Genomic DNA, 24,902 nt, shown 5'->3' with positions numbered 1-24,902 from the left:
CCCGAAAAACTGCACCACAATTTGGTGCAGTTTTTGAGACGGAATTCCCTGTGGCTTCCAGGATGGATACGACATGTACTTTCATATTGCATATCTGCCCTATGTGCACTTACCCTAATGGGGTAAAAGTAGTGACACATAAAAAAATATATATAAATATGGTATTACCGTAAATGTATTGATCCGCAGAATAAAGTTATCTGGGTATATATACTGCACGATGAACACTGAAAAAGCAAATCCCAAAAACAATAACTGAATTACTGGAGGTTTTTTCATTAAATTATGCGGATGTAGCCATCTTTATCTTGACTATGATTATTTGCTGCAGCGTGATATCCTACAACAAAAGCAATTGAAAAGTCATTGAAAAGGTCAAGATAAAGGATCTTACCACTGTGCATTTAACCCCTTCCCGCCGCAGCCCTTTTTCAGATTTTCATTTTAGTTTTTTCCTCCCCACCTTCCAAAAGCCATAACTTCTTTATTATTCGTTATAGTCCTATGAGGGCTTGATTTTTGCGGGACGAGTTGTAGTTTTTTGTAGCACCATTTATTTTGCCATATAATGTACTAGGAAACGGGAAAAAAATTATTTGTGGGGTAGAAAATGAAATAACAGCGATTCCTAAATGTTTTTTTGCGCACCGTTTTTACCGAATTCACTGTGCAATTAAAACAGAATTTTAACTTTATTCTGTGGGTCAATGCGATTACGGCGATACCAAATATATATAGTTTTTTCTATATTTTACTACTTTTACAAGTAAACACCTAAGTGTAAAAAAGAAAATGTATTTTGTGTCGCCAAATTCCGAGAGCCATAACTTTTTTATTTTTCCGTTGATTAAGTGGTATGAGGGCTTATTTTTTGCGGGATAAGCTGTAGTTTTTAATAATACCATTTTGGTGTACATGCAATGTTTTGATCACTTTTTATTTCATTTTTTGTGGGAGATTAAGCAACCAAAAAAATAGAGATTCTGGCTTTTACAATTTATTTATTTTTACGGCGTTCACCGTGCGGGTTAAATAATGATATATTGTAATAGTTCAGACTTTTACAGACGTGGCAATACTAATTATTTTATTTTTTTATTTTTTTACTATGCTCTATGGGGAAAATGGGAAAAGTTTTTCTTTTAACTTTTAATTTTTAAATTTTTTTTTTACATAAAAAAAAACTTTATTTAACTAATTTTTACTTTTTCTATTAGTCCCCCTAGGGGACTTCAACCAGTGATCGTTAGATCGCTTGCACGATATACTGCAATACTAATGTATTGCAGTATATCGTGATTCTGACAGGCATCTATTAATAGGTGCACAAAGATGGCAGACCTGTGGGCCTTCATTAGGCCCCCAGGCAGCCATAGCAACCATCGCCTCCCCGCAATTGCGTTGTGGGGGCGCGATGAGCTGTTAGAGTGGGTCACCCCCTCTTTCTAACGACTTAAATGCTACGGTCGCTATTGACCGCGGCATTTAACGAGTTAAACGAGCGGGATTGCGCTCGAGCGCAATCCCGCTCGTTACTCTGAAGTGTCGGCTGTAACAAACTGCCGACACCGGCATCGTATGGAGCAGGTTCACTCCGTGAGCCTGTTCCATACTTCCCCTTCCCGACTTTGGCGTATGGATACATCAAATGTCGGGAAGGGGTTAATGCATTAAAAGTCAAGATAAAGATGGCTACATCTTTTTTTCCCAAAATGGTTTAAAAATGCAACTTGTACCACAAAATTAAAGCCCTCATATGACTACATCGTTGGAAAAATAACAAAGTTATGGCTCTTGGAAGGTGGAGATGAAAAAACTAAAAACATTTGCTGCGTCCTTTAGTCCCAAACTAGGTTGCGTTCTTAAGAGGTTAAATTTACTGAGCTCTTCAGTATGACCCATACTTCAAGCTATGTTTGTCCATGGAGATTACATGGCTGTATGTAACTTTTAGCAATAGGTGTGATTAAAACAGATGAATTCAATAATTAGGGGGGCTAAGGCTTAAAGGTCTATTCTTATCTTAAACGTTTATGGCATATCCATAGTATATGCCATAAATGACTGATAGATGCTGGTCCCAGCAATATTGAGAACGGGGGTCTGCCAATCTCTGTTTCATCTGATCCAGGCAGGAGTGGAGAGGGCCGCAAATGTACACTGCTCTCTCCATTCTGTTCAATGGGAGTTACGGGCCAGGCAATCCTGTGAATATGCCATTGATGTCTAAGATGGGAATACCCTTTAACCTTTATGCTTAATATTTAGAATTAATTACATTTATTAAAACAGTTGTGGAAAATGTGGCTATTCATAAAACTAGAAAAATATACTAAATATCAGAGTATTAACTTCTAAGTAATGTTTGAGCTTTCAAATTTATTCTGTTATGTTGGATTTAAAATATATTGTAAAAAAAACTATTGTAAATATAATGTAGTTATTTGTTGGAAACAAGTGATGTTTTTGCCTCCAGTACATTTTTTAAAGACTTGTTTTTGAAAACATAAAAATATATGCACATTTGAACCATTTACTGGCTTTGTCACACAATTTGACACCAAACTGATTTATCAAGCATCAGATGAAATGTAACAAATAAATTGTCAAAGTGAATGAAGAAGCAGAGTAATGCTTGTCAAGTCCTTTGTGCAACCTTCACCTTCACTGCTTAAATGACAAGACATTCCATGTAGAAAAAATCTAGAACAAGATGAAGATTGTTTATCTCCATTATAATTTTTAAATTAAAACATTAAATTGAATGGCTGGAAATAATATGAGGGCATTGAATTCTGTTTTTCATATGTATAACGCATTTTTAATCTAAAAAGATAAGATATGAAATTGCTATGATTTTTTTAAATACTTACAATGTTGCTATTAGTTTTAACCCTGTTTTTCACTCCTCGCATTCCAAGAGCCATACACATTTTTTTTTTTTTTTTATTGGAACCATTTATAGTTCCATATAATGTAGTGGGAAACTGAAAAAAAAATATTTGCGGGCTGAAGTTGGAAAAAACTGTAATGCTTTAATTGTTTTTTAGGATTTCGTTTTTACGGCGTTCACCATGCGGCAAAAATGACAACTTATCTTTATTCTGTGGCTCAATATGATTACGGTGATACAAACTTATAAGGATTTTTTTTATATTTTACTACTTTTATTGATAATAAACTTTTTGTTAAAAAAAAAATGTTTTGTGTCGCCACATTCTGAGAGGCATTACTTTTTTAATTTTTCACCGATTCAGCGGTGTGACAGCTTATTTTTTGCTGTGACTAGCTGTAGCTTTTATCGGTACCATTTTTTGGTACATAGAACTTTTTGATCACTTTTTATTACATTTTTATTGAGAGTTAAATTGACCAAAAAACAGCGATTTTGGAGATTTCAATTTTTTATTTTTTATGGCGTTCACAATTCGCATTAAATAACGCTATATTGTAATAATTCAAACTTTTACAGATGCAGTGATATCAATTTTGTTGACTTTTTTAATTTTTAAATTACTTTAGGGGGATAATGGGAAAAGTTTTTTTTTAACTTTTAATATTTAATTTTTTTGCACTACTAAAAACTTTTTTCCACTTTTTTCCCCCACTGATTTTGCCCCCCTAGGGGACTTAATCCAGCGATTATTAGATCGCTGGTACAATATACTGCACTATATCGTCATTTCTACAGGCATCTATTAAGCTCTGCCACAGGCAGGGCTTAACAGAGGCAGAGTGAAGGCAGCCCTGGGGGCCTTCATTAGGCCCCTGGGCTGCCATAACAACCATCATCACCCCCTATCTCACTGGGGGGAGGGGCGATGAGCTGTCGGAGGGGGTCGCCCCCCTCTTTTCAATGCCTCAAATGCTGCGGTCGCGATTGACCGCAACATTTGAGGGGTTAAACAGCCAGCAACAGCGCGATTGCTTCCCCTTGCAATTAGTCCCGGGTGTCCGCTGTAAAATACAGCCAACACTGGGAACATATGGAGTGCACTCAGCACGTGAGCAGGCTCCAAACATCACCCCCCTCACCCGGACGTAATGGCACGTCTGGGTGCGCGAAGGGGTTAATAAAAAAAGAGATAACGTTGATATCTGTAATGGAATGTTGATGTCTTTTTAAAGAAACTCTGTCACCACATTATAAGTGCCCTATCTCCTACATAATGTGATCGGCGCTGTAATGTAGACAACAACAGTGTTTTTTATTTCTTAATGGACAACTGGGCGTGTTTTTACTTTTTTACCAACTGGAAGTTGTAAAGAGAAGTGTATGACGCTGACCAATCAGCGTCATACACTTCTCTCCATTCATTTTTAGCAGTACTCGCAACACAGCATGATCTGGCAAGATCACGCTGTGCAGTCACATACTCCCACATTAACTTTACCGAAGTGTCTTGAAAGTGAATAGACATTGCCTCCAGCCAGGACGCGATGTCTATTCACACTCCCGACACTTCGGTAAAGATTCTTGGGGACTAACTCACACGGCACAGTGAGATCACGTGTGCTGTAATTCACAGAAACTTTACCAAAGTCTCGGGAGTGTGAATAGACATCGAGTCCTGGCTGGAGGCAATGTCTATTCACTCTCAAGTCACTTCAGTAAAGTTAATGTGGGTGTATGTGACTGCACAGCGTGATCTCGCGAAATCACGTGTTGCGAGTACTGCTAAACATGAATGGAGAGAAGTGTAAAAAACATGTGTGGTCAAAATGCTAACTATACTCCTAGATAAATTACGTGAGGGTTGTAGTTTCCAAAATGGGGTCACTTTTGGGGGTTTTCCACTGTTTTGGCACCACAAGAAATCTTCAAACCTGACTTGCCTAAAATATATTCCAAAAAAAACAGGAGGCCTTAAAATCCACTACGTGCTCCTTTGCTTCTGTGGCCTGTGTTTCAGTCCATTAACACACTAGGGCCACATGTGGAACATTTCTAAAAACTGCAGAATCTGGGCAATACATTTTGAGTTGCATTTTTTCCGGATAAAACCGTCTGTGTTACAGAAGGAAATGTATTACAAATTAATTTTGGCAAAACAAAATGAAATTTGTAAGTTCAGCTCTACTTGCTTCAATTCCTGTGAAAGGCCTAAAGGGTAAGAAACTTTCTGAAGGCTGTTTTGAATACTTTGAAGGGTGCAGTTTTCAAAATGGGGTGTTTTATGGGGGTTTATAATATATGGGCCCCTCAAAGCCACTTCAGAACTGAACTTGTCCTTGAAAATATAGCCTTTTGAAATTTTCTTGAAAATGTGAGAAATTGCTGCTAAAGTTCTAAGCCTTGTAACGTCCTAGAAAAATAAAAGGACGTTCAAAAACCTATGCCAACATAAAGTAGACATATGGAATATGTGATATAGTAACTATTTTGTATGGTATTACGATCTGTTTTACAAGCAGATACATTTAAAATTAGAAAAATCCTAATTTTTGCAAGTTTTCACTAAATTTTTGTGTTTTTCACAAATAAACAATGAATTTATTAATCAAATTTTTCCTTTAACATAAAGTACAATATGTCACGAGAAAACAATCTCAGAATCGCTTGGATAGATAAAAGCATCCCAGAGTTATTACCACATAAAATGACACATGTCAGATTTGAAAAAATGGGGTTGGTCCTGAAGGCCAAAATGAGCCGGGCCAGGTTCCCATGGGATGGATACGCTGCGTAAAACACATGCAGCATATCCAACCCGAACCCCGCAGTACATTCTGTCTGAAAACTTACATTCATACTTACCCCTCCCTCCTCTGACATCCGCTTTGGCCTCCCTGGATAACGTTGCAGACCATGTGATGCTGCAGCCTGTGATTGGCTGCAATGGTCACATGGGATGCATGATCATCCCAGGAGGCCGGACTGCAGGAAGAAGGGGGTGTTCTGGGTAAGTATGATTATTTTTTTTCCATAGTTGCGATTTTTGCAGCGTAATCGCTGCGAATACACTGCAAAACTCGCAATACTTGGCTGTCTGTTGCGAGTTTTGTATCCCTATTAAATTCAATGGAGAAAAACCAAAACGGAAAATCAACAAAAACACCCCATAAATTTACATGCTACGGAATTAAATTCCACAGCGCAGGTCAATTTATTAATGTTTATGCTGTGTTTTTTTTTCCACATCGTGGGTATGAGATTTTCTAAATCTCATCCACTTTGCTGCTACTGTAAATGCTGCGGAATTTCCACACAGAATTCCATTGCGAATATTCTGCAGCATATGCGCTACGTGGGAACCCGGCCTAAAGTAGGTGTTTTATTTTACCCCAGTGCTGGATTCACTGCTACGCTGTTCATTAGTGCTGTATAATCTCCTCCATACTGCTGCTGCTTCTATGTATTGATAGTTAAAGACAAGAGAGCAGGATTCTCCTCTTCACTGTGCGTACAATGTATGGCAGACATCATAGCAGTTAGGTTACACCCATTAGCTCAGGGAAAACTAAGATAGAAACTGCAGAAGGAATAACTTATAAAAAAACCGTGATTTTGCGATCTATGTCACTAAATGTCTATGCTATATTTGTCTATTTGTAGCCATCCAGTGACTGTTACATAACTTGCAGCATGTCTAGGGTTTTGCTAGCAAGTTGCGATATTGTATTTTATTGGTTTCATGACAAATTGGAGACCTTAACCCCTTAAGGACGCAGCCTAGTTTGGGCCTTAAGGCTCAGAGCCCATTTTTCAAATCTGACATATTTCACTTTATGTGGTAATAACGTCGGAATGCTTAAACCTATCCAAGCGATTCTGAGATTGTTTTCTCGTGACACTTTGTGCTTCATGTTCGTGGTAAAATTTGGTCGATATATTCAGTCTTTATTTGTGAAAAATTGCAAAATTTAGAGAAAATTTACAAAAAATAGCATTTTTCAGAATTTAAATGCATCTGCTTGAAAAACAGACGGTTATACCACCCAAAATAGTAACTAGTTCACATTTCCCATATGTCTACTTTAGATTGGCATCGTTTTTTGAACATTCTTTTATTTTTCTTGGACGTTACAAGGCTTAGAACATAAACAGCAATTTCTCATATTCTTAAGAAAATTTCAAAAGCCTTTTTTTGAAGGTGCCAGTTCAGTTCTGAAGTGGATTTGAGGGGCCTATGTATTAGAAACCCCCATAAAACACCCCATTTTAAAAACTAGACCCCTCAAAGTATTCAAAACAGCATATAGAAAGTTTTTTAACCCTTCAGGCATTTCACAGGAATTAAAGCAAAGTGGAAATTAAATTTGCAAATTTCATTTTTTCTGCTGAATTTCAATTTTATTCAATTTTTTTTTAGTAACAGAGAAGGTTTTACCAGAGAAACACTACTAAATATGTATTGTCCAGATTCTGCAGTTTTTAGAAATGTCCCACATGTGGCCCTACTGCGCTCGTGGACTAAAACACAAGCCCTAGAAGCAAAGAAGCACCTAGTGCATTTTGAGGCCTCTTTTTTATTAGAATATATTTTAGGCAGCATGCCAGGTTTGAAGAGGCGTTGAGGTATCAAAACAATGGAAACCCACCAGAAGTGACCCCATTTTGGAAATTACACCCCTCAAGGAATTCATTTATGGTTTTTGTTATCATTTTGACCGCACAGTTTTTTCACAGCACCTATTTGAATTGGGCTGTGAAATGAAAAAAATGATATTTTTTCCAATAAAATGTCATTTTTGATCAAATTTTCTTATTTTCACAGGGAACAACATACCCCATTTTGTTGCCCAATTTGTCCTTAGTGCGGCAATACCCCATTTGTGGTGATAAACTGCCGTTTGGGCCCATGGGAGGGCTCAGAAGGAAAGGAGCGCTATGTGTTTGTTGGAGTCCAGATTTTGCTGGATTGGTTTTCGGGTGCCATGTCGCATTTGCAGAGCCCCAGAGGTATCAAAGCAATGGAAACCCACCAGAAGTGACCCCATTTTGGAAACTACACCCCTCAAGGAATTCATTTATGGTTTTTGTTATCATTTTGACCGCACAGGTTTTTCACAGCACCTATTTGAATTGGGCTGTGAAATGAAAAAAATTATATTTTTTCCAATAAGATGTCATTTTTGATCAAAATTTCTTATTTTCACAGGGAACAACATACCCCATTTTGTTGCCCAATTTGTCCTTAGTGCGGCAATACCCCATTTGTGGTGATAAACTGCCGTTTGGGCCCATGGGAGGGCTCAGACGGAAAGGAGCGCTATGTGTTTGTTGGAGTCCAGATTTTGCTGGATTGGTTTTCGGGTGCCATGTTGCATTTGCAGAGCCCCAGAGGTATCAAAGCAATGGAAACCCACCAGAAGTGACCCCATTTTGGAAACTACACCCCTCAAGGAATTCATTTATGGTTTTTGTTATCATTTTGACCGCACAGTTTTTTCACAGCACCTATTTGAATTGGGCTGTGAAATGAAAAAAATGATATTTTTTCCAATAAGATGTCATTTTTGATCAAAATTTCTTATTTTCACAAGGAACAACATACCCCATTTTGTTGCCCAATTTGTCCTTAGTGCGGCAATACCCCATTTGTGGTGATAAACTGCCCTTTGGGCCCATGGGAGGGCTCAGAAGGAAAGGACCACCATTTGGCCTACTGGAGCTTTTCTGGTGCTAAGTCATGTGTGCAGAAGCCCCTGAGGTACCAGTACAGTTGAAACCCCCGAGAAGTGACCCCATTTTAAAAACTACACCCCTTAAGACATTCATCTAGAGGTGTAGTGAGCATTTTGACCCCACAGGTACTGTGTAAAAGATAATGCGCAGCAGATGGTGCAGTGTGAGATTTGCAATTTTATATATGTATATGCCATTTCAGTGTCCAATATAGTGTGCCCAGCATGCGCCACCGGAGATATACACCCCTTAAATTGTAATGTGGGTTCTCCTGGGTACGACAATACCCTACATGTGGCTGTTATCAGCTGCCTGGGCATACGGCAGGGCTCAGAAGGGAAAGATGAGGGGGGTAAGCTGTGCGGAGTGCATCAGGGTAAATTGAAAATCAAGGGATGTATGATACATTTTAAAACAATCTTTTATACAGAGCCCTGGTTTTTCGGGACACGTGTCACATTGGTATATTGTGTTCTTCCTTATCCCCCTCTTATAGCAGACTCTGCACCTCTTTTGACTCTTTCCCTTTCCACCGGTTTGGGGACCTTCTCCTGGAAAGTGTTGCCCTGGTACGATGCGCCCCCCCTTCCTGGTCCCTAAAGATTAGATCTTGAAATTACAGGAAAGTTCCCCTCTGGCCTGCACATCGACGTAGCACATACGCATTGTACAAAGCCATCTGTATGATGTGCCCGGCCAGCTTCTTATACTACACCGCATGGCGCTGTAGGGCTTCAGGACTTGATTTGACAAGTCCATCCCTCCCATGTACCTATTGTAGTCCAGGATGCAGTCTGGTTTGGGGGTGGCCTTTCCTTCATATATCCTAAACCTGTTGGTATACCCTGATGCACTCTCGCACAGCTTATACATCTTCACGCCATACCTTACCCTCTTACCCGGCAGGTACTGGCGGAATTGAACCCTCCCTTTAAAATGTACCAGGGACTCATCAATAGAAAAACACTTCTCGGGGGTGTATGCTTGGGAAAACCGGGCACTGGAACGGTCTAATAGGGGTCTCCGTTTATACAAACGGTCAAAACTGGGGTCATCTCGGAGTGGGCACGGCTCATTATCAGTATAATGTAAGAAGCGAAGTATTGCCTCATTTATTTATTTTTTTAGGTTCCAGTTCATTTCTGAAGTTGCTTTGAGGGGCCCATATATTAGAAACCCCTATCAAACACCCCATTTTAGAAACTAGACCCCTCAAAGTATTCACAACAGCATTTAGAAAGTTTATGAACCCTTTAGGTGTTTCACAGAAATTTAGAGCAAAGTAGAGGTGAAATTTACTCTTTTTATACCATTTTTTTTATAACACAAAAGGATTTATCAGAGAAACGCAACTCAATACTTATTGCCCAGATTCTGCAGTTTAGAGAAATATCCCACATGTTGCCCTCGGGCGGTAATGGACTGAAGCACCGGCCTCCGAAGCAAAGGAGCACCTAGCGGATTTTGAGCCCTCTTTTTTATTAGGCACCATGTCCGGTTTGAAGAGGTCTTGTGGTGCCAAAACATTGGAAACCCCCCAAAAGTGACCCCAATTTGGAAACGACCCCTTGAGGAATCCATTGTAGTTTTCATGGGGTGCATGCGGCTTTTTGATCAGTTTTTATTCCATTTTTAGGTGGCGTGGTGACTAATAAACAGCAATTCTACTATTGTTTTTGTATACTTTTTTTTTTACAGCGTTCACCGTGCGCTATAAATGATATATTAACTTTATTCTGCGGGGCGATACGATCACGGCGATACCAGATGTTTATAGTTTTTTTTTATGTCTTATGGCGTTTGCACAATAAAATACGTTTTGTAAACAATCATTCACTTTTTGTGTTCCCTTATTCTAAGAGCCATAACGTTTTTATTTTTCAATCAATAAAGCCGTGCGAGGACTTATTTTTTGCGTAACTAACTGTATTTTCCATCAGTACCATTTTTAGGTACATGCGACTTTTTGATCTCTTTTTATTCCATTTTTTGGGAGGTGAAGTGACCAAACAATTGTGATTGTGGTACGGTTTATTAATATTTTTTTTTACGGCGTTCACCGTGCGGGATAAATAACAAAATAATTTTGTAGTTCAGGCCGTTACGGACGCGGCGATACCAATTATGTATAGTTTATTTGTTTGTTTATATATTTTTATTAATAATAAAGGCCTGATAAGGGAAAAAGTGGGACTTTTACTTTTATTACTTTTAAAACTTTTATTTTCTTATTTTTACACATCTTTTTTTAACTTTTTTTTTACTTTATTACTTTGTCCCACTAGGGGACATGAGGGCAGGAGGCCCTGATCGCTATTCTAATACACTGCACTACATGCGTAGTGCAGTGTATTAGAACTGTCAGCTACTCACTGACAGCAAGCATAGTGGGTCCTGACGTTGTCAGGACCCACTAGGCTTCCGTCTATGGCATAGCCGGACGCCATTGTTTGGTGTCCGGTTGCCATAGTCACCATCGCCGGCCGCTATCGCGTAGCAGGCCGGCGATGGCAGCTTAACCCCTAAAAAGCCGCGATCTCTATAGAACGCGGCTTTTAAGGGGTTAATCAGCGGGGACACAGCGATCGGTCCCCGCTGTAGGAGCTGTGACAGCTGCTGAACAAGACAGCAGCGTCACAGCTCCTGTATGTGTCGGGAGGACGGCCGAAACGGCCGTTACTCCCGAGACGTACTATTACGGCATGGAGCGCGAACGATACAGCTGCCATGACGTAATAGTACGTCAAGGAGCGGGAAGGGGTTAAGCAAATTTAGGCAATGCTAAGGCCCCATGTACACGACTGTATATTTCATCCGTGCTAAAAAAATTATAGAACTATTCTTGTCCGTAACTACGGCACTTACTCTACCATAGAAGCCTATGGGCGCTTCCGTAAATACAGATGGCTACGGATGTGTATTTTGTGTATTTTGTGGCGTTTTATGCCCGCGGCGCTCAATGGCCACGGGTGAATAATGCAGTGAAAAATGCCGCTAAAATCGGCGTGCAATTAGAGGACAATCTGCCTCAAAATTCCAAACGGAATTTTGAGGCAGATTTTCCGCCTGCAAAAAAACGCTGTGTGTACCCAGCCTAATACTGCAGTCATGCTCCCTTCTATCTGGCCCCTATTTATTTCTAATCTTTAAAATGTATTTTGAGAAAAAGTAGGGGACAGATAGGAGGTTGTATGATTGCAGAAAAGCGTACACATGGATTGTTTGTTGTTTGTTATAATGGAGAAGCATACTGTAGATCTGCATGGGAGCTGTAGGCACAGAACGGCAGGATATTTTTAATGCAGACTATGTGCAAAGTTGGTTCATTTCACCAGAGAGAAAAAATGTGATCATTAAGGTAAAAAATTGAAAAATAAAATTAGGCTATGAAAGATAGAAGGGCTTTTCTGCACTTACCCTTTCCAGGATTTTACCCTTTTGAATTTGGTTACAAGGAAGAAATACAATTTTTGGGTTAATACAACAATTTGTACAAACTATAGAATTACTTTGAAAATAATAAAATATTTGGTATAAATGACAAACATGTTTTTCAAACCTTTATTCCAAGTTCGATGTTTTCTCCTCCATACACATCCATTCCTGGATCCAGTAGACCAATCTCCCCGAAGAAATGTCTGTTCACAACAAATGAGCAGCCAATCATGGCTGGAGTTCTAAGAAATTAAGAAGAAAATCTTAGTAAGATATAAAACAAAGGAGAAGTTTGACAGTTACTATGTATATGCAAAATGTAAAACATTTCCTTAAAAATTGTGTGCGAGATTCTTACAAAAAGCAACTTATTTCAAATAAAGACACAATGAATATCTCATGAATGTTGCACATACATGCGACACAATGTATTGCTATTAACAAATGTTGCACAATAGTTACTATCTCAGTCGTTATGCTACGAAAAAAAATGTATATGCAATCTGTATGAGATCTTTAGTCAAGTATCAAAAACAAAGACATAGGGTAAAAAAGTCATACACAATGTTAATGAAAGTCACGATTTAGGCAGAGATAACTCTTCCCCCTATCTCTGCCTGTGTGGGAAGTCATGCATCTCTCATTTATTCTTACAGCACTTATCAATAAAAACAGAATCAAGTGAGAAATATACATGGCTGCTGGGCTCCGAAATGAAAGATAAGAACTTGGGCCCGTGTATCAGCATGTAATGGTCATCTGTCAGAATTATTTAGGACACCTTTATCTATCACTGGCAGCCTTGAAAAGAAACTCTTCTATATTGAGAGATGTTGGACTGCTCTTCTAGATGCTTGAAGCATCTGTAAACTGTCACTGAAAGTCAACTCATTTACATATTGGGCCAAAAAGTTACACTGTTAAAGAAGCATAAAAAAAAATACAGTATAAATACATTTACATAATCTTAATTGACCTATAAGAGAAATACAGAAGAAAAGAAAGAAAACATAAAGAAAAAAAGAAGGACCCTGCTCTCATAATATATCAGTTTCTACATAATTTTTTTCCCCAATAACTCAAAATAAAAAAATCAATTTGTACGTATCTCAAGTCTGGAATATTCAACCATGGTTGTAAACAAAATATACCTCTCCAACCCAAGTACACAAAAAAAAATTATAACATAATCAAAAAGTTATAAGGACAGGATTTTTTGACCGATCTTTTTCATTTATATGAAACATGAACTTATGCTGCAGACTAGATTAATACAAATTTGTGTCCTCAAAATCGATTCTTCATTGTTTCTCCTATAGCATATTTATGTATGTTGCAAAATACAAATATATATATATATATACGACGTATTTTTCGGACTATAAGACGCACCTGACTATAAGACACACCCAGGTTTTAGACAACAAAAAATAGGACAAAATTTACAAAGAAAAAACTATTGGTTAAAAAAAATGATTTGTTCAGTTTCACCACATTCTGAGAAGAGCCATAACTTATATTTTTCCATAGTTTGAGCGGTGTGAGGACTTATTTTCGCGGACGAGCTGTAATTTTTATTAGCACCATTTTTTTGGTACATACGATTTTTTTAGCACTTTTTATTTAATTCTTTTTAGCGCTATGGTGAGCAAAAGACAACGATTCTGGGGTTTTATTTTTTTATGCAGTTCACTGTGTGAGTCAAATAATGCTATATTGTAATAGTTTCAGACTTTTACGGACGCAGCGATACCAATGTTTTTATTAGTTTTTATTTTCACATTGTTCTTGGGGAAAAATGGGAAAAGGTTTTGTTTTTTTTAACGTTAAAAAAAAATGTACACTCCTGAAAATGTAACTAACTTTTTTTTTACACATTTTATTAGTTCCCCTAGGGTATTTGAACCAGCGATCATTACATGGTTTGTACAATACACTGCAATACATGGATTTGTTACGGAAACTCGCTGAGCTACGCTGTTTCCATAACCCGACCATGTAACCAGGAAGTGACCGGAAGACAGCGGAGCCGGGTAAGATAGAACAGGGTTTAAGGGGCCCCGTTCTAGAGATAGATGCTGGGCCCAGAGGTGGGACCCGCATCTATCTGACATTTATGACATATCCTGTGGATATGTCATAAATGTCCTTCATGGGAAAACCACTATAAGTGCCGTGGTCACTTATGACCATGGCATTTGACTAGTTAAACGGACAGGAACAGCACCATCGCTGTTCCTGGCCGTTAGAGCAGCGTGTCAGCTGCTGACACCTGCAGTGTATGGAGTGGGATCAGCGCGTGAGACCGCTCCAAACATCATCCCCTCCCCGCTCCATGATGTCTCCCCACTCCACGGGTCAGGAAGGGGTTAAGTAAGGAGCGGTCAGGGGGCCGGGTCCCTTGACTGCTGACTATAAGACGCAGGGACTTTTTAGCAATATAGACTGCGTCTTATAGTCCGAAAAATACGGTATATTTACTGTATATATATATATATATATATATATATGTATATATATAAGAAAGTCCCACAGCTCTCCGTGATAGTGAAAAAAATGGTGGTTTATTAAGCCAGCGCAAGCTACAAAGTTTCCGTCCTGCTGTAGGACCTTTATCAAGCTTGATAAACCACCATTTTTTTTCACTATCACGGAGTGCTGTGGGACTTTCTTCTATATTTAACTACATCCCTTGGATCGGAATTACCCGATTGCACCCTACGCCATTGTCGGATTGAAATTCGAGTGCTGCTCCCTCTTTTCTCTTGTGTATATATATATATATATATATATATATATATATATATATATATGTATATATATATACATACACAAACTACTGGGCAAAAGTTTTAGAACACCTAAAATTTTCCAGTTTTATTGATATTTACACAGTTTAACCCCTTCCCCCTGCTGGCATTCTGGGCCCTAATGTCCAAGCCATTTTTTAGATTTTTCCATTGTCACATTCGAAGAGCTGTAACTTTTTTATTTTTGCGTCGGCATAGCTGTATAAGGTCTTGTTTTTTGCGGGACGACTTGCAGTTTTTATTGGTACCATTTGAGAGTAGATGCGACTTTTTGATCACTTTCTATCACATTTTTTTTAAGTCAGGATTAACAGAAAACAGCAATTTTTCCATTGTTTTTTATTTTATTTTTTACGGCGTTCACAGTGCGGGTTAAATAATGTAACAGCTTTATAGTCGGGGTCGTTACGGACGCGGCGATACCAAATATGTGTAACTTTTTTGCTTTATTGTAGTTTTTTTTAATAGTAAAGCATTTTGTAAGGGGAAAAGCTGGGTTTTTCATTTTTTTTTTTTCACTTTTTTTTTTTATTAACTTTATTAAACTTTTTTTACTTTTTTACTAGTCCCACTAGGGGACTTCACTATCCTCCGATCGCTATTATAATACACTGCAATACTTTTGTATTGCAGTGTATTACTGCCTGTCCGTTTAAAACGGACAGGCATCTGCTAGGTCATGCCTGCGGCATGATCTAGCAGGCATTCGCTGCAGGCAGACCTGGGGGTCTTTATTAGACCCCCGGCTGCCATAGAAGACACAGACACTCGGCGATTTTATCGCCGGGTGTCAGTGAGATGAGAGGGAGCTCCCTCCCTCTCTCCAAAACCATTCAGATGCGGTGCTCGCTATTGTGCACCGCATCTGAAGGGTTAAACAGGTGAGATCGATACTAATATCGATCTCACCCGGCAGAGCAGGGACGCCCCCAGCCCTCAGCTGCTTCTGGCAGCTGAGAGCAGGGAGATTTCACGGCTCCCTGCTCTGTTTACTTTATTCTACAGCAGCGACGTAGTTTGGCGGCGCTCTAGAATAAAGCCCACTAATGACCGCCGTAAAAAGACGTATCGGCGGTCATTAAGGGGTTAATGTCTCAAATCTACTTTGAAATAAAGGCAGAGAAGAAATAAAGAAGTTAAGATGAATAAAAATAATGGATTAACTTTGCTTCAACAACTTAAATCTAGATTTATGGCTCTTCAAAGTAGCCACCTCTAGCTGATATAATAGCTTTACACAATCGAGACATTCTTTCTACAATTGCATTCAGATATTGTTCAGAAATGTATTCCCAACATTTTTGCAGAAGTTCCCACAAATGTGCTGCACTTGTAGGTTGCTTTGCTTTCACCCTTCTGTCAAGCTCATTGCAAACAAGGTCAATGGGTTTTGAATCTGGAGACTGTGTGGGCCATTTCATTCTTTGAAGCCTACCAACTTCTTCTTGTCTTCTTAGGTTGTTCTGACATAACCTAGAAGTATGTTTTGGAGTAGGAGTACACCAGAGGGTATTACATGGTGCATCAAAATGCTGTGGTAGTCCTTTTTGTCCAGTGTGCCAGTAATCCCCTGCAAGTTGCCAACTCTGGATGCAACAAAAGAGCCCCAGACCATCACACTCCCCCCTCCATATTCGACAGTTGGTGTCACACGATGAGGAAGCATCTTTTCATGTACTCGACGAGGCAAAGTTGGATTCATCAGTCTATAAGACCATCTTCCACTCTTCAGTAGCCCACTGCAGGTGCTGCTTGGCCCAGGCAAGTCTTTTTTTTAAATATTTTTAAATCTTAGCAGTGGCTTTCTGACTGATACTCGACCTTTCAGACCTGCAGATAGAAGTCTTCTCTGCTGTAATGACGGGGTAGAGAGACAGACAGGTGAGCCCTAATCTACCCGCCAGTCAGTCCCTGCCTACTTGCACGGCCCGTACTAGGCGACGGCGTACAACTGGGCGATGATCCCTATGCTCAATATGTGCATGACAGACAAACAGACAATGGTACACAGAAGCTAAGGGAAATGGGGCAGTTGCCTACGGCAATACCGTGAGCAACAAGAGTAGTGAATGAGCCGAGTCAAACCAGGAGTGTACGAGGTACCAAACGCAGAGCAAAAGAGTAGTCAGAAAAGCCAGGGTCAATATGAAGCAGAGGACAAAAGTACAAGCAGCAGCAGAGCCAGGAAACAGGCAGAATCACAGGCAAAGGAGGAGCAGGAAATGACTGTATAAATAGACAGAGGGCGGGAGCTAGCTCCGTCTGGCCAGGCTGTGATAGGCTCTCCCACTCCTCAGCCTCCCAGCCTGAGTGGAAGCAGATCGAGTCACTCTATCAGACTTAGGAGCAGGTGCAGACTAATTAACCACGGGCGTCGACACAGAAGCTGTGTCTGGCAGATCCTTTATAGTACCCCCCCTTTTATGAGGGGCCACTGGACCCTTTCTAGGTGGACCTGGCTTATTGGGGAACCGAAGATGGAACCTCCTGAGCAATACCCCAGCGTGAACATCCCGGGCGGGTACCCAAGTCCTCTCCTCAGGCCCGTATCCTCTCCAATGGACCAGGTACTGGAGGGAGCCTTGGACCATCCTGCTGTCCACAATCTTGGCCACCTCAAATTCTACAGAAGCTGTGTCTGGCAGATCCTTTACATCTGCACAGTTGGAATGGAAACTTGTTTCTTTTTTGCTGCATTAAGCTGGGCTTGAAGATTTTGTGCTATGAGTCGCCGATCACGCAAGCTGTTGACTCTCAAAAACTTGTCATCTGATTTTGTAGTGGCCTTTGGTCTGTCAGACATCTTCCTGTCAGAGTTTCCACCAGTTTCCAAGTGCCTTTTAATGGTATAGAATACTGTACTGACTGCCACCTTGGCTTTCTTGGCAATTTCTCATTAGGACAGACCTACACTTCTAAGGGTTAAAATTGTCTGTCTGTCTTTTTTTATTAATTGCCTTTTTTATGTTTTTTAACTTACTTTTGAACCTTTGAACCATTTCACGTTATTTGCTGTATTAGAACTGTGTAAATGTAAAAAATAACTGAAAAAATGTAGGTGTTCTAAAACTTTTAACTGGTAGTGTGTATGTATATATATATATATATATATATATATATATCACATAAACAACACAAAAGTTTGAACAGCACATACCAACAAAATGAAACAAAACGTGTATACAGGTGCAAGAACGCCTGTGGCTGCAAATTTATACAGCACGCTAGAAAATGGTGACAGCGCACTGCGAACTCCAATGTCACCTTAGCCACTAAATATAAATAAATATGTTTATAATAATAATAATAATAATAATAATAATATTTGTTGGAATGTGCTGTTCAAACTTTTGTGTTGTTTATGTGATCCATATATGTGGGGTTAGTAACTGCCTCCTTTTTGTGATCTTGCATTCCTCTCATTCTGATCTGGGTGATTTTAATTAGTTTAATGCTGGTTTCTACCATCCCCAGATATATATAGGTTTAGTCCCAGTCCTGGGCGTACGTGCAGAGTAGGTTCTCCGCCTTATAGAGGTCGCCTTGTCGTGGCAGGTGGGCAAACACAATTTGATCAAAATGTGCGCTAAGAATCTCCCTATTGTAAGTAGATTTAGCAGTAATGCATATTTATTTATATTTAGCGTCTTAGGTGACATTGGTGTTCGCAGTGTGCTGTCGCCATTTTCTTGTGTGCTGTATATACTAGTCCTTCTCAATGAATTAGAATATCATCAAAAAGTTAACTTATTTCAGTAATTCAATTCAAAAATTGAAACTCATATATTATATAGATTCATTACATACAGAATGATCTATTTCCAGCATTTTTTCCTTTTAATGTTGATGATTATGGCTAGCAGTTAACCCCTACCCGCACGAGGAAGTAACTGTACGTCGTCGCGGGAGGTTACTTCCCGCACGAGGACGTACAGTTACTGAGTTTTTCCCAGTGTGCACCGGGAATCGGGAGGTCAGCTGTCGCCGACAGCTGACACTCCACTCTTGCCGACCAGCGGTCCTTTAACACTGATTTCGGCGAATGAACCCCTTAAATTCGGCGATTGGTTGCAATTGCTTAATTTTGGGGGTTTCTAACATATCGGCAGACCCCGGTCCGAAATCGCGGGGTTTGCCGATAGTTAGTATGGCAAACGGAAGCCAAACAATGGCTTCCGTGTCTGGCATGGACAGAAGCCCATCAGGACTAACCTTCGGCTGGTCCTGATAGGCTTCCTGTCAGAGTGACAGGAAGTCACTGTGTCGTTCCCGATGCACACTGTCGGTGACAAGGTGTGCATCGGGAACTTGGAGATCAGCTGTCCCCGACAGCTGACACTCCAGTGTTGCCGATCAGCGGCTCATCGCCACTGATTTCGGCAATTAACCCGTTACATTCGGGGCTCGATTGCGATCTCCGCATGTAGGGGGCTTGTAGCCCATCAGCAGCCCCCATGCAATTGTGGGGGCTGCTGATGATTGTGATGGCACCCGGGGGCCAGGCAACGGCCTCCGGGAATGCCATGTATGGAAGCCGATGAGGATCAGCCTCTGCTGATCCTCGTAGACTAACTGTCAGAGTGACTGTGACGTCACACTGACAGTTGGAATACATTACACTACCTAGGTAGTGTAATGTATTCTAGCAGCGAACAGAGCTGCAGGTAAAAAAAATAAAGTGTAAAAAGTAAAAGAAAAGTTAATAAACCAAAAAATATAGTGTAAAAAGTAAAAAAAGTTAATAAAAATGTTTTATAAAAGTGTAAAAATAAAAGTTAAATAACGTTAAAAAAAAGTACACATATTTGGTATCACTGTGTTCGTAACGACCCAAACTATGAAACTATAATGTTAATTTTTCTGCACGGTGAACGGCGCAAACAAAATAAACGGAAAACTGTGAGCATCGCTATTTTTTGGTCACCACCCCTCCCAAGATATAAAATAAAAAGTGATCAAAAAGTTGAATTTACCCCAAAATGGTACCAATAAAAACTACAACCCGTCCCGCAAAAAACAAGACCTCCCACAGATTTTTTAAATAAAAAATAAAAAAGTTACGGCTCAGAATAGCGTGTCTCAGAAAATACATTATTTTATAGAAACGTAATTTTATTGTGCAAATGCTGCAAAACGTAAAAAAAACTGTACACATATGGTATCGGCATAATCATACCGACCGGCAGAATATAGTAAAACGTCATTTATTGCGCACGGTGAACGCTGTAAGAAATAAAGAATTTAAAGCGGCAAAATTGCTGTTTTGTGGTCACCTTAGCTCTAAAAAAGATCCTGTGGGGTAAAAATACTCACTATACCCCTAGAAAAATTCCTTGAGGGGTGTAGATTCCAAAGTAGGGTCATTTTTGGGGGGTTTCCACTGTTTTGGTCCCGCTGGGCGTTGCAAACCCAACATGGCACTGAAAACCAATACAGCAAAATCTGCGCTCCAAAATCCAAAAGGCGCTCCTTCCCTCCTGAGCCTTGTTGTGGGTCCAAACATCAGGTTATGACCACATATTGGGTATTGCCATAATCGGGAGAAATTGCTTTACAAATGTTGCGGTGCTTTTTCTCCTTTATTCCTTTCCACAGAAAAATAGGTGATTTTCATCTTCACAGACTAATTCCACTAAATTCTGCAAAAAAACTGTGGGGTCAAAATGCTAACTATACCCCTAGAAAAATGCCTTGAGGGGTGTAGTTTCCAAAATGGGGTCACTTTTTGAGGGTTTTGACTGTTTAGGTACCACAAGACCTCTTCAAACCTGACATGGTGCCTAAAATATATTCCTAAAAAAAGGAGGCACCAAAATCCACTAGCTCCTTTGCTTCTGTGGCCTGTGTTTCAGTCCATTAGGACACTAGGGCCACATGTTGGATATTTCTAAAATCTGCAGAATCTGGGCAATAAATATTGAGTTGTGTTTCTCTGGTAAAACCTTCTGTGTTACAGATTTTTTTTTTTTTACAAATGAATTTCGGAAAAAAAAATGAAATTTGTAAATTTCACCTCTACTTTGCCTAAATTCCTGTGAAACGCCTAAAAGGTTAAAATACTTTATGAATGTGGTTTTGAATACCTTGAGGGGTGTAGTTTTCAAAATGGGGTGATTTATGGGGACTTTCTAATTTGTAAGGCCCTCATAGCCACTTCAGAACTGAACTGGTCCCTGAAAAAATGGCCTATTGAAATTTTCTTGAAAATATGAGAAATTGCTGCTAAAGTTCTAAGCCTTGTAACGTCCTAGAAAAAAAAAAGTACGTGAAAAAAAATGATGCAAACATAAAGTAGACATATGGGGGATGTTAACTATTAACTGTTTTGTGTGGTATTACGATCTGTTTTACAGGCAAATACATTTAAATTTAGAAAAATGCAAAGTTTTTCACAAATAAATATTGAATTTATCGATCAAATTTTTTCACTAACATAAAGTACAATATGTCACGAGAAAACAATCTCAGAATCGCTTGGATAGGTAAAAGCATTCCGGAGTTATTACCACATAAAGTGACACATGTCAGATTTGAAAAAATCATCTGTGTCCACAAGGCCAAAACAGGCTGTGTCCTAAAGGGGTTAATGAAAACCCAAAATATAGTGCCTCATAAAATTAGAATATTATATAAGTCCAAGTTCAAAAATGATTATCGAAATGTTGGCCTACTGAAAAGTATATGTACAGTATATGCAATGAATACTTGGTTGGGGCTCCTTTTGCATGAATTACTGCATCTACAGGGTGGGTCATTTATATGGATACACCTAAATAAAATGGGAATGGTTGGTGATATTAACTTCCTGTTTGTGGCACATTAGTATATGGGAGGGGGGAAACTTTTCAAGCTGGGTGTTGACCATGGCGGCCATTTTGATGTCGGCCATTTTGTATCCAACTTTTAGTTTTTTCAATGGGAAGAGGGTCATGTGACACATCAAACTTATCGATAATTTCACAAGAAAAACAATGGTGGGCTTGGTTTTAACTTTACTTTATTCTTTCATGAGTTATTTACAAGTTTCTGACCACTTATAAAATGTGTTCAAAGTGCTGCCCATTGTGTTGGATTGTCAATGCAACCCTCTTCTCCCACTCTTCACACACTGATAGCAACGCCGCAGAAGAAATGCTAGCACAGGCTTCCAGTATCCGTCGTTTCAGTTGCTGCACATCTCGTATCTTCACAGCATAGACAATTGCCTTCAGATGACCCCAAAGATAAAAGTCTAAGGGGGTTAGATCGGGAGACCTAGGGGGCCATTCAACTGGCCCACGACGACCAATCCACTTTCCAGGAAACTGTTCATCTAGGAATGCTCGAACCTGACACCCATAATGTGGTGGTGCACCATCTTGCTGGAAAAACTCAGGGAACGTGCCAGCTTCAGTGCATAAAGAGGGAAACACATCATCATGTAGCAATTTCAGATATCCCATGGCCTTGAGGTTTCCATTGATGAAGAATGGCCCCACTATCTTTATCAGAAACTTGTAAATAACTCTTGAAAGAAAAAAGTAACGTTAAAACCATTGTTTTTCTTGTGAAATTCTCGATAAGTTTGATGTGTCACATGACCCTCTTCCCATTGAAAAAACTAAAGTTGGATACAAAAATGGCTGACTTCAAAATGGCCACCATGGTCAACACCCAGCTTGAAAAGTTTCCCCCCTCCCATATACTAATGTACCACAAACAGGAAGTTAATATCACCAACCATTCCCATTTTATTTAGGTGTATCCATATAAATGGCCCACCCTGTATTTGTACATATCAAAATGGTCTCGGCAGTGAAAGGGTTTTTCTGACCATAGATTCCCCTTAAGGGGTATATCATATTTCTGCTTTCCTACTAGGCCATCTGTTCTTTTTCATCATAGTATTTGAGAATGAAGCATTGTTGAAAAAAAATTATTTTCTTATATTTTGAATCAGAAAAAGACTTCAATGTAATGCAATGGGGAAATACATATTATAACACATCTTCAATATACTCTTCTCTTTTTCCCCTTGGACACAGTGAAAGAAAAGTTTAAGACAATTTGCCAAAATCCCTTAAGGAACTACTGAAGCTTTCTGTCTTACAACAAGCATATAAAAGTAATTTTATACGTTCATCATACTTTATAATCACTTAATTACTTTTCCTTTTAAAATTAAAGGGCACAATATAAAATACTGGAACTTTTATAAGTATGTCTTGAGTAATTACTGAGGTACTTTATCACCATGTTAACCTCAGATGCCCTTCTCTTTCAGCTTTATAATTTCTATTCATTTATACCAAGATAAGGAAATTGAAGGAATTATGTTCAACTTCTGATATTCTCTCAGTAAGATTTAAAGTGACAAAGGTATAAGAATGTAACTATGTAAGCAAGTAACATTCTCATCAATATACATTTTACGGAAAGCTGCACATTTTCTAACCAATCAAAGTACAAAACATTGATGTTGATGTATGACCTACTGCTGTCAAGGAAACTAAGATTTAACAATATTTTGATTATGTATATATTACTATGCCTTAAGTCTCAATAAGATAAATCAAATGATAGTTTTTTGTCATTTATACTAATGAAATTGTTAAGGTTTTGTGGTCAAAAATAATATAGGGGCGTAAAGTATAGAAAACAATTACTTAAATTGTCCAAAAATCATACTCAAAATCAAATACAGTTAATTCCCCAAGATTACAATCTGCTAGAATTACAATGGTCTTCCTGATTTAGACCGGAGCTATACAAAGTCTGTTGTTGTTTGACCAAATAATGTCTCAGGTCAAAAAATTCCATACACTTACAGACTTATTAGTCCAAACGTTAATTTTTTTTAGTCCATACATATGGACAAATTACCACCCACAAATATATACAAAAAGTTAAAACATAATTAAAAACAGCCTCAAGTGAAACCATCACAAAACCCAGACAACTAGATATCCAATCACAATATGTGCAATAGTGGCTCATCAAACTAGGTTCAGTGTCTAGAACAAGACCCTGAAGATAAAAAGACCAAAAAAGTAAAACTATTGAATGAGGGTAGTCAATTACCTGTGGCTGGCATGATGGCAGATGGAAGATTCACAAGAGGAGACACCATTGAGGCAGTAATAATGAGTAGTTCCCCTACCCATAGTGCCCCAACAAAGAAATAATGCCCCCTTAGTTTCTCCCTCACAGTAATGATGCCCATTTAGTGTCCCTTCACAGTGATGATGCCCCTTAATGCCTTCTCACAGTACTAATGTTGCCTTAGTACCCCTCACACAGTAAGGATGTCCCCTTTGTGCCATCTCATAGTAATAATGCCCCATTTTTGCCCCCACACAGTAAGGATACCTCCTTAGTGCCCCCACATAAAAATAGTGAGTTAGTGACGGAGTGAATGGTGGACGTCAGCCGTCACAGATCAAAAGCTCCCTGCTCGACCACTGTATTTAATTGTATTTGCATCCTGAGGATGCAGATATAATTGAAAGTGGTGCTGGGCTGCCTGGACCTGGCTGCCATGGGACCGCGGGCCCAATAGTAACCACTACAGCGGCTATGGCAGTAGTTATGCCGCTGCATCACACACAGTGTTCTGGTCTTCACTGCGTATGCCGGCCCTGTACTTACAGGATGGAGCGTCTCAGTAGCTACAGGTCGGAGCAACTCTGTATAACAAAGCCCTGATTTCTACATTGACAGAAGTGAATGCATTTTTGCTTGCTAATCCTGCTAAATATGAACTAGACCAGGACATAACCAGTAGAGACCCGATTCTAACATTGGTAGGATTTAGGGTACTAGGGCAAGGATTTATTAGGAATGGTGCAATTTGGCTAATTAATGTCAATTGCATATATTAATAAAAAAATTTAGATGCTATTTATTAAGACCTGATCTTTACTGTGGCTATACCCCTTTACGGAATGTGACACTCAGACTTTTTGGCGGCATCCTAACCATGGCCCCGATCTTAATCAGTGGATAATAAAACTTTCTCACTTTTTATCTATGAATATTTGCCATTAAAG

At 39.2% G+C, this 24,902-nt stretch overlaps 1 protein-coding gene across 2 annotated transcripts in view; it reads right to left on the bottom strand.

Annotated features, from left to right (window-relative positions):
- Window positions 1-24,902, bottom strand: part of GALNT17 (polypeptide N-acetylgalactosaminyltransferase 17) — a 410,986-nt gene that overhangs the window by 94,207 nt on the left and 291,877 nt on the right. For both annotated transcript variants that reach the window (XM_075852899.1, XM_075852900.1), the window contains exon 6: window positions 12,189-12,306. In XM_075852899.1, the coding sequence (XP_075709014.1) occupies window positions 12,189-12,306 (118 nt within the window). The remainder of the gene's footprint in view (window positions 1-12,188; window positions 12,307-24,902) is intronic.

This window comes from Rhinoderma darwinii, chromosome 2 (genome assembly GCF_050947455.1).
Source record: "Rhinoderma darwinii isolate aRhiDar2 chromosome 2, aRhiDar2.hap1, whole genome shotgun sequence".
NCBI classification, from domain to species: domain Eukaryota; kingdom Metazoa; phylum Chordata; class Amphibia; order Anura; family Rhinodermatidae; genus Rhinoderma; species Rhinoderma darwinii.
The sequence above is the reverse complement of the archived record's forward strand: the minus strand, read 5'-3'. Positions and strand labels throughout refer to the sequence as shown.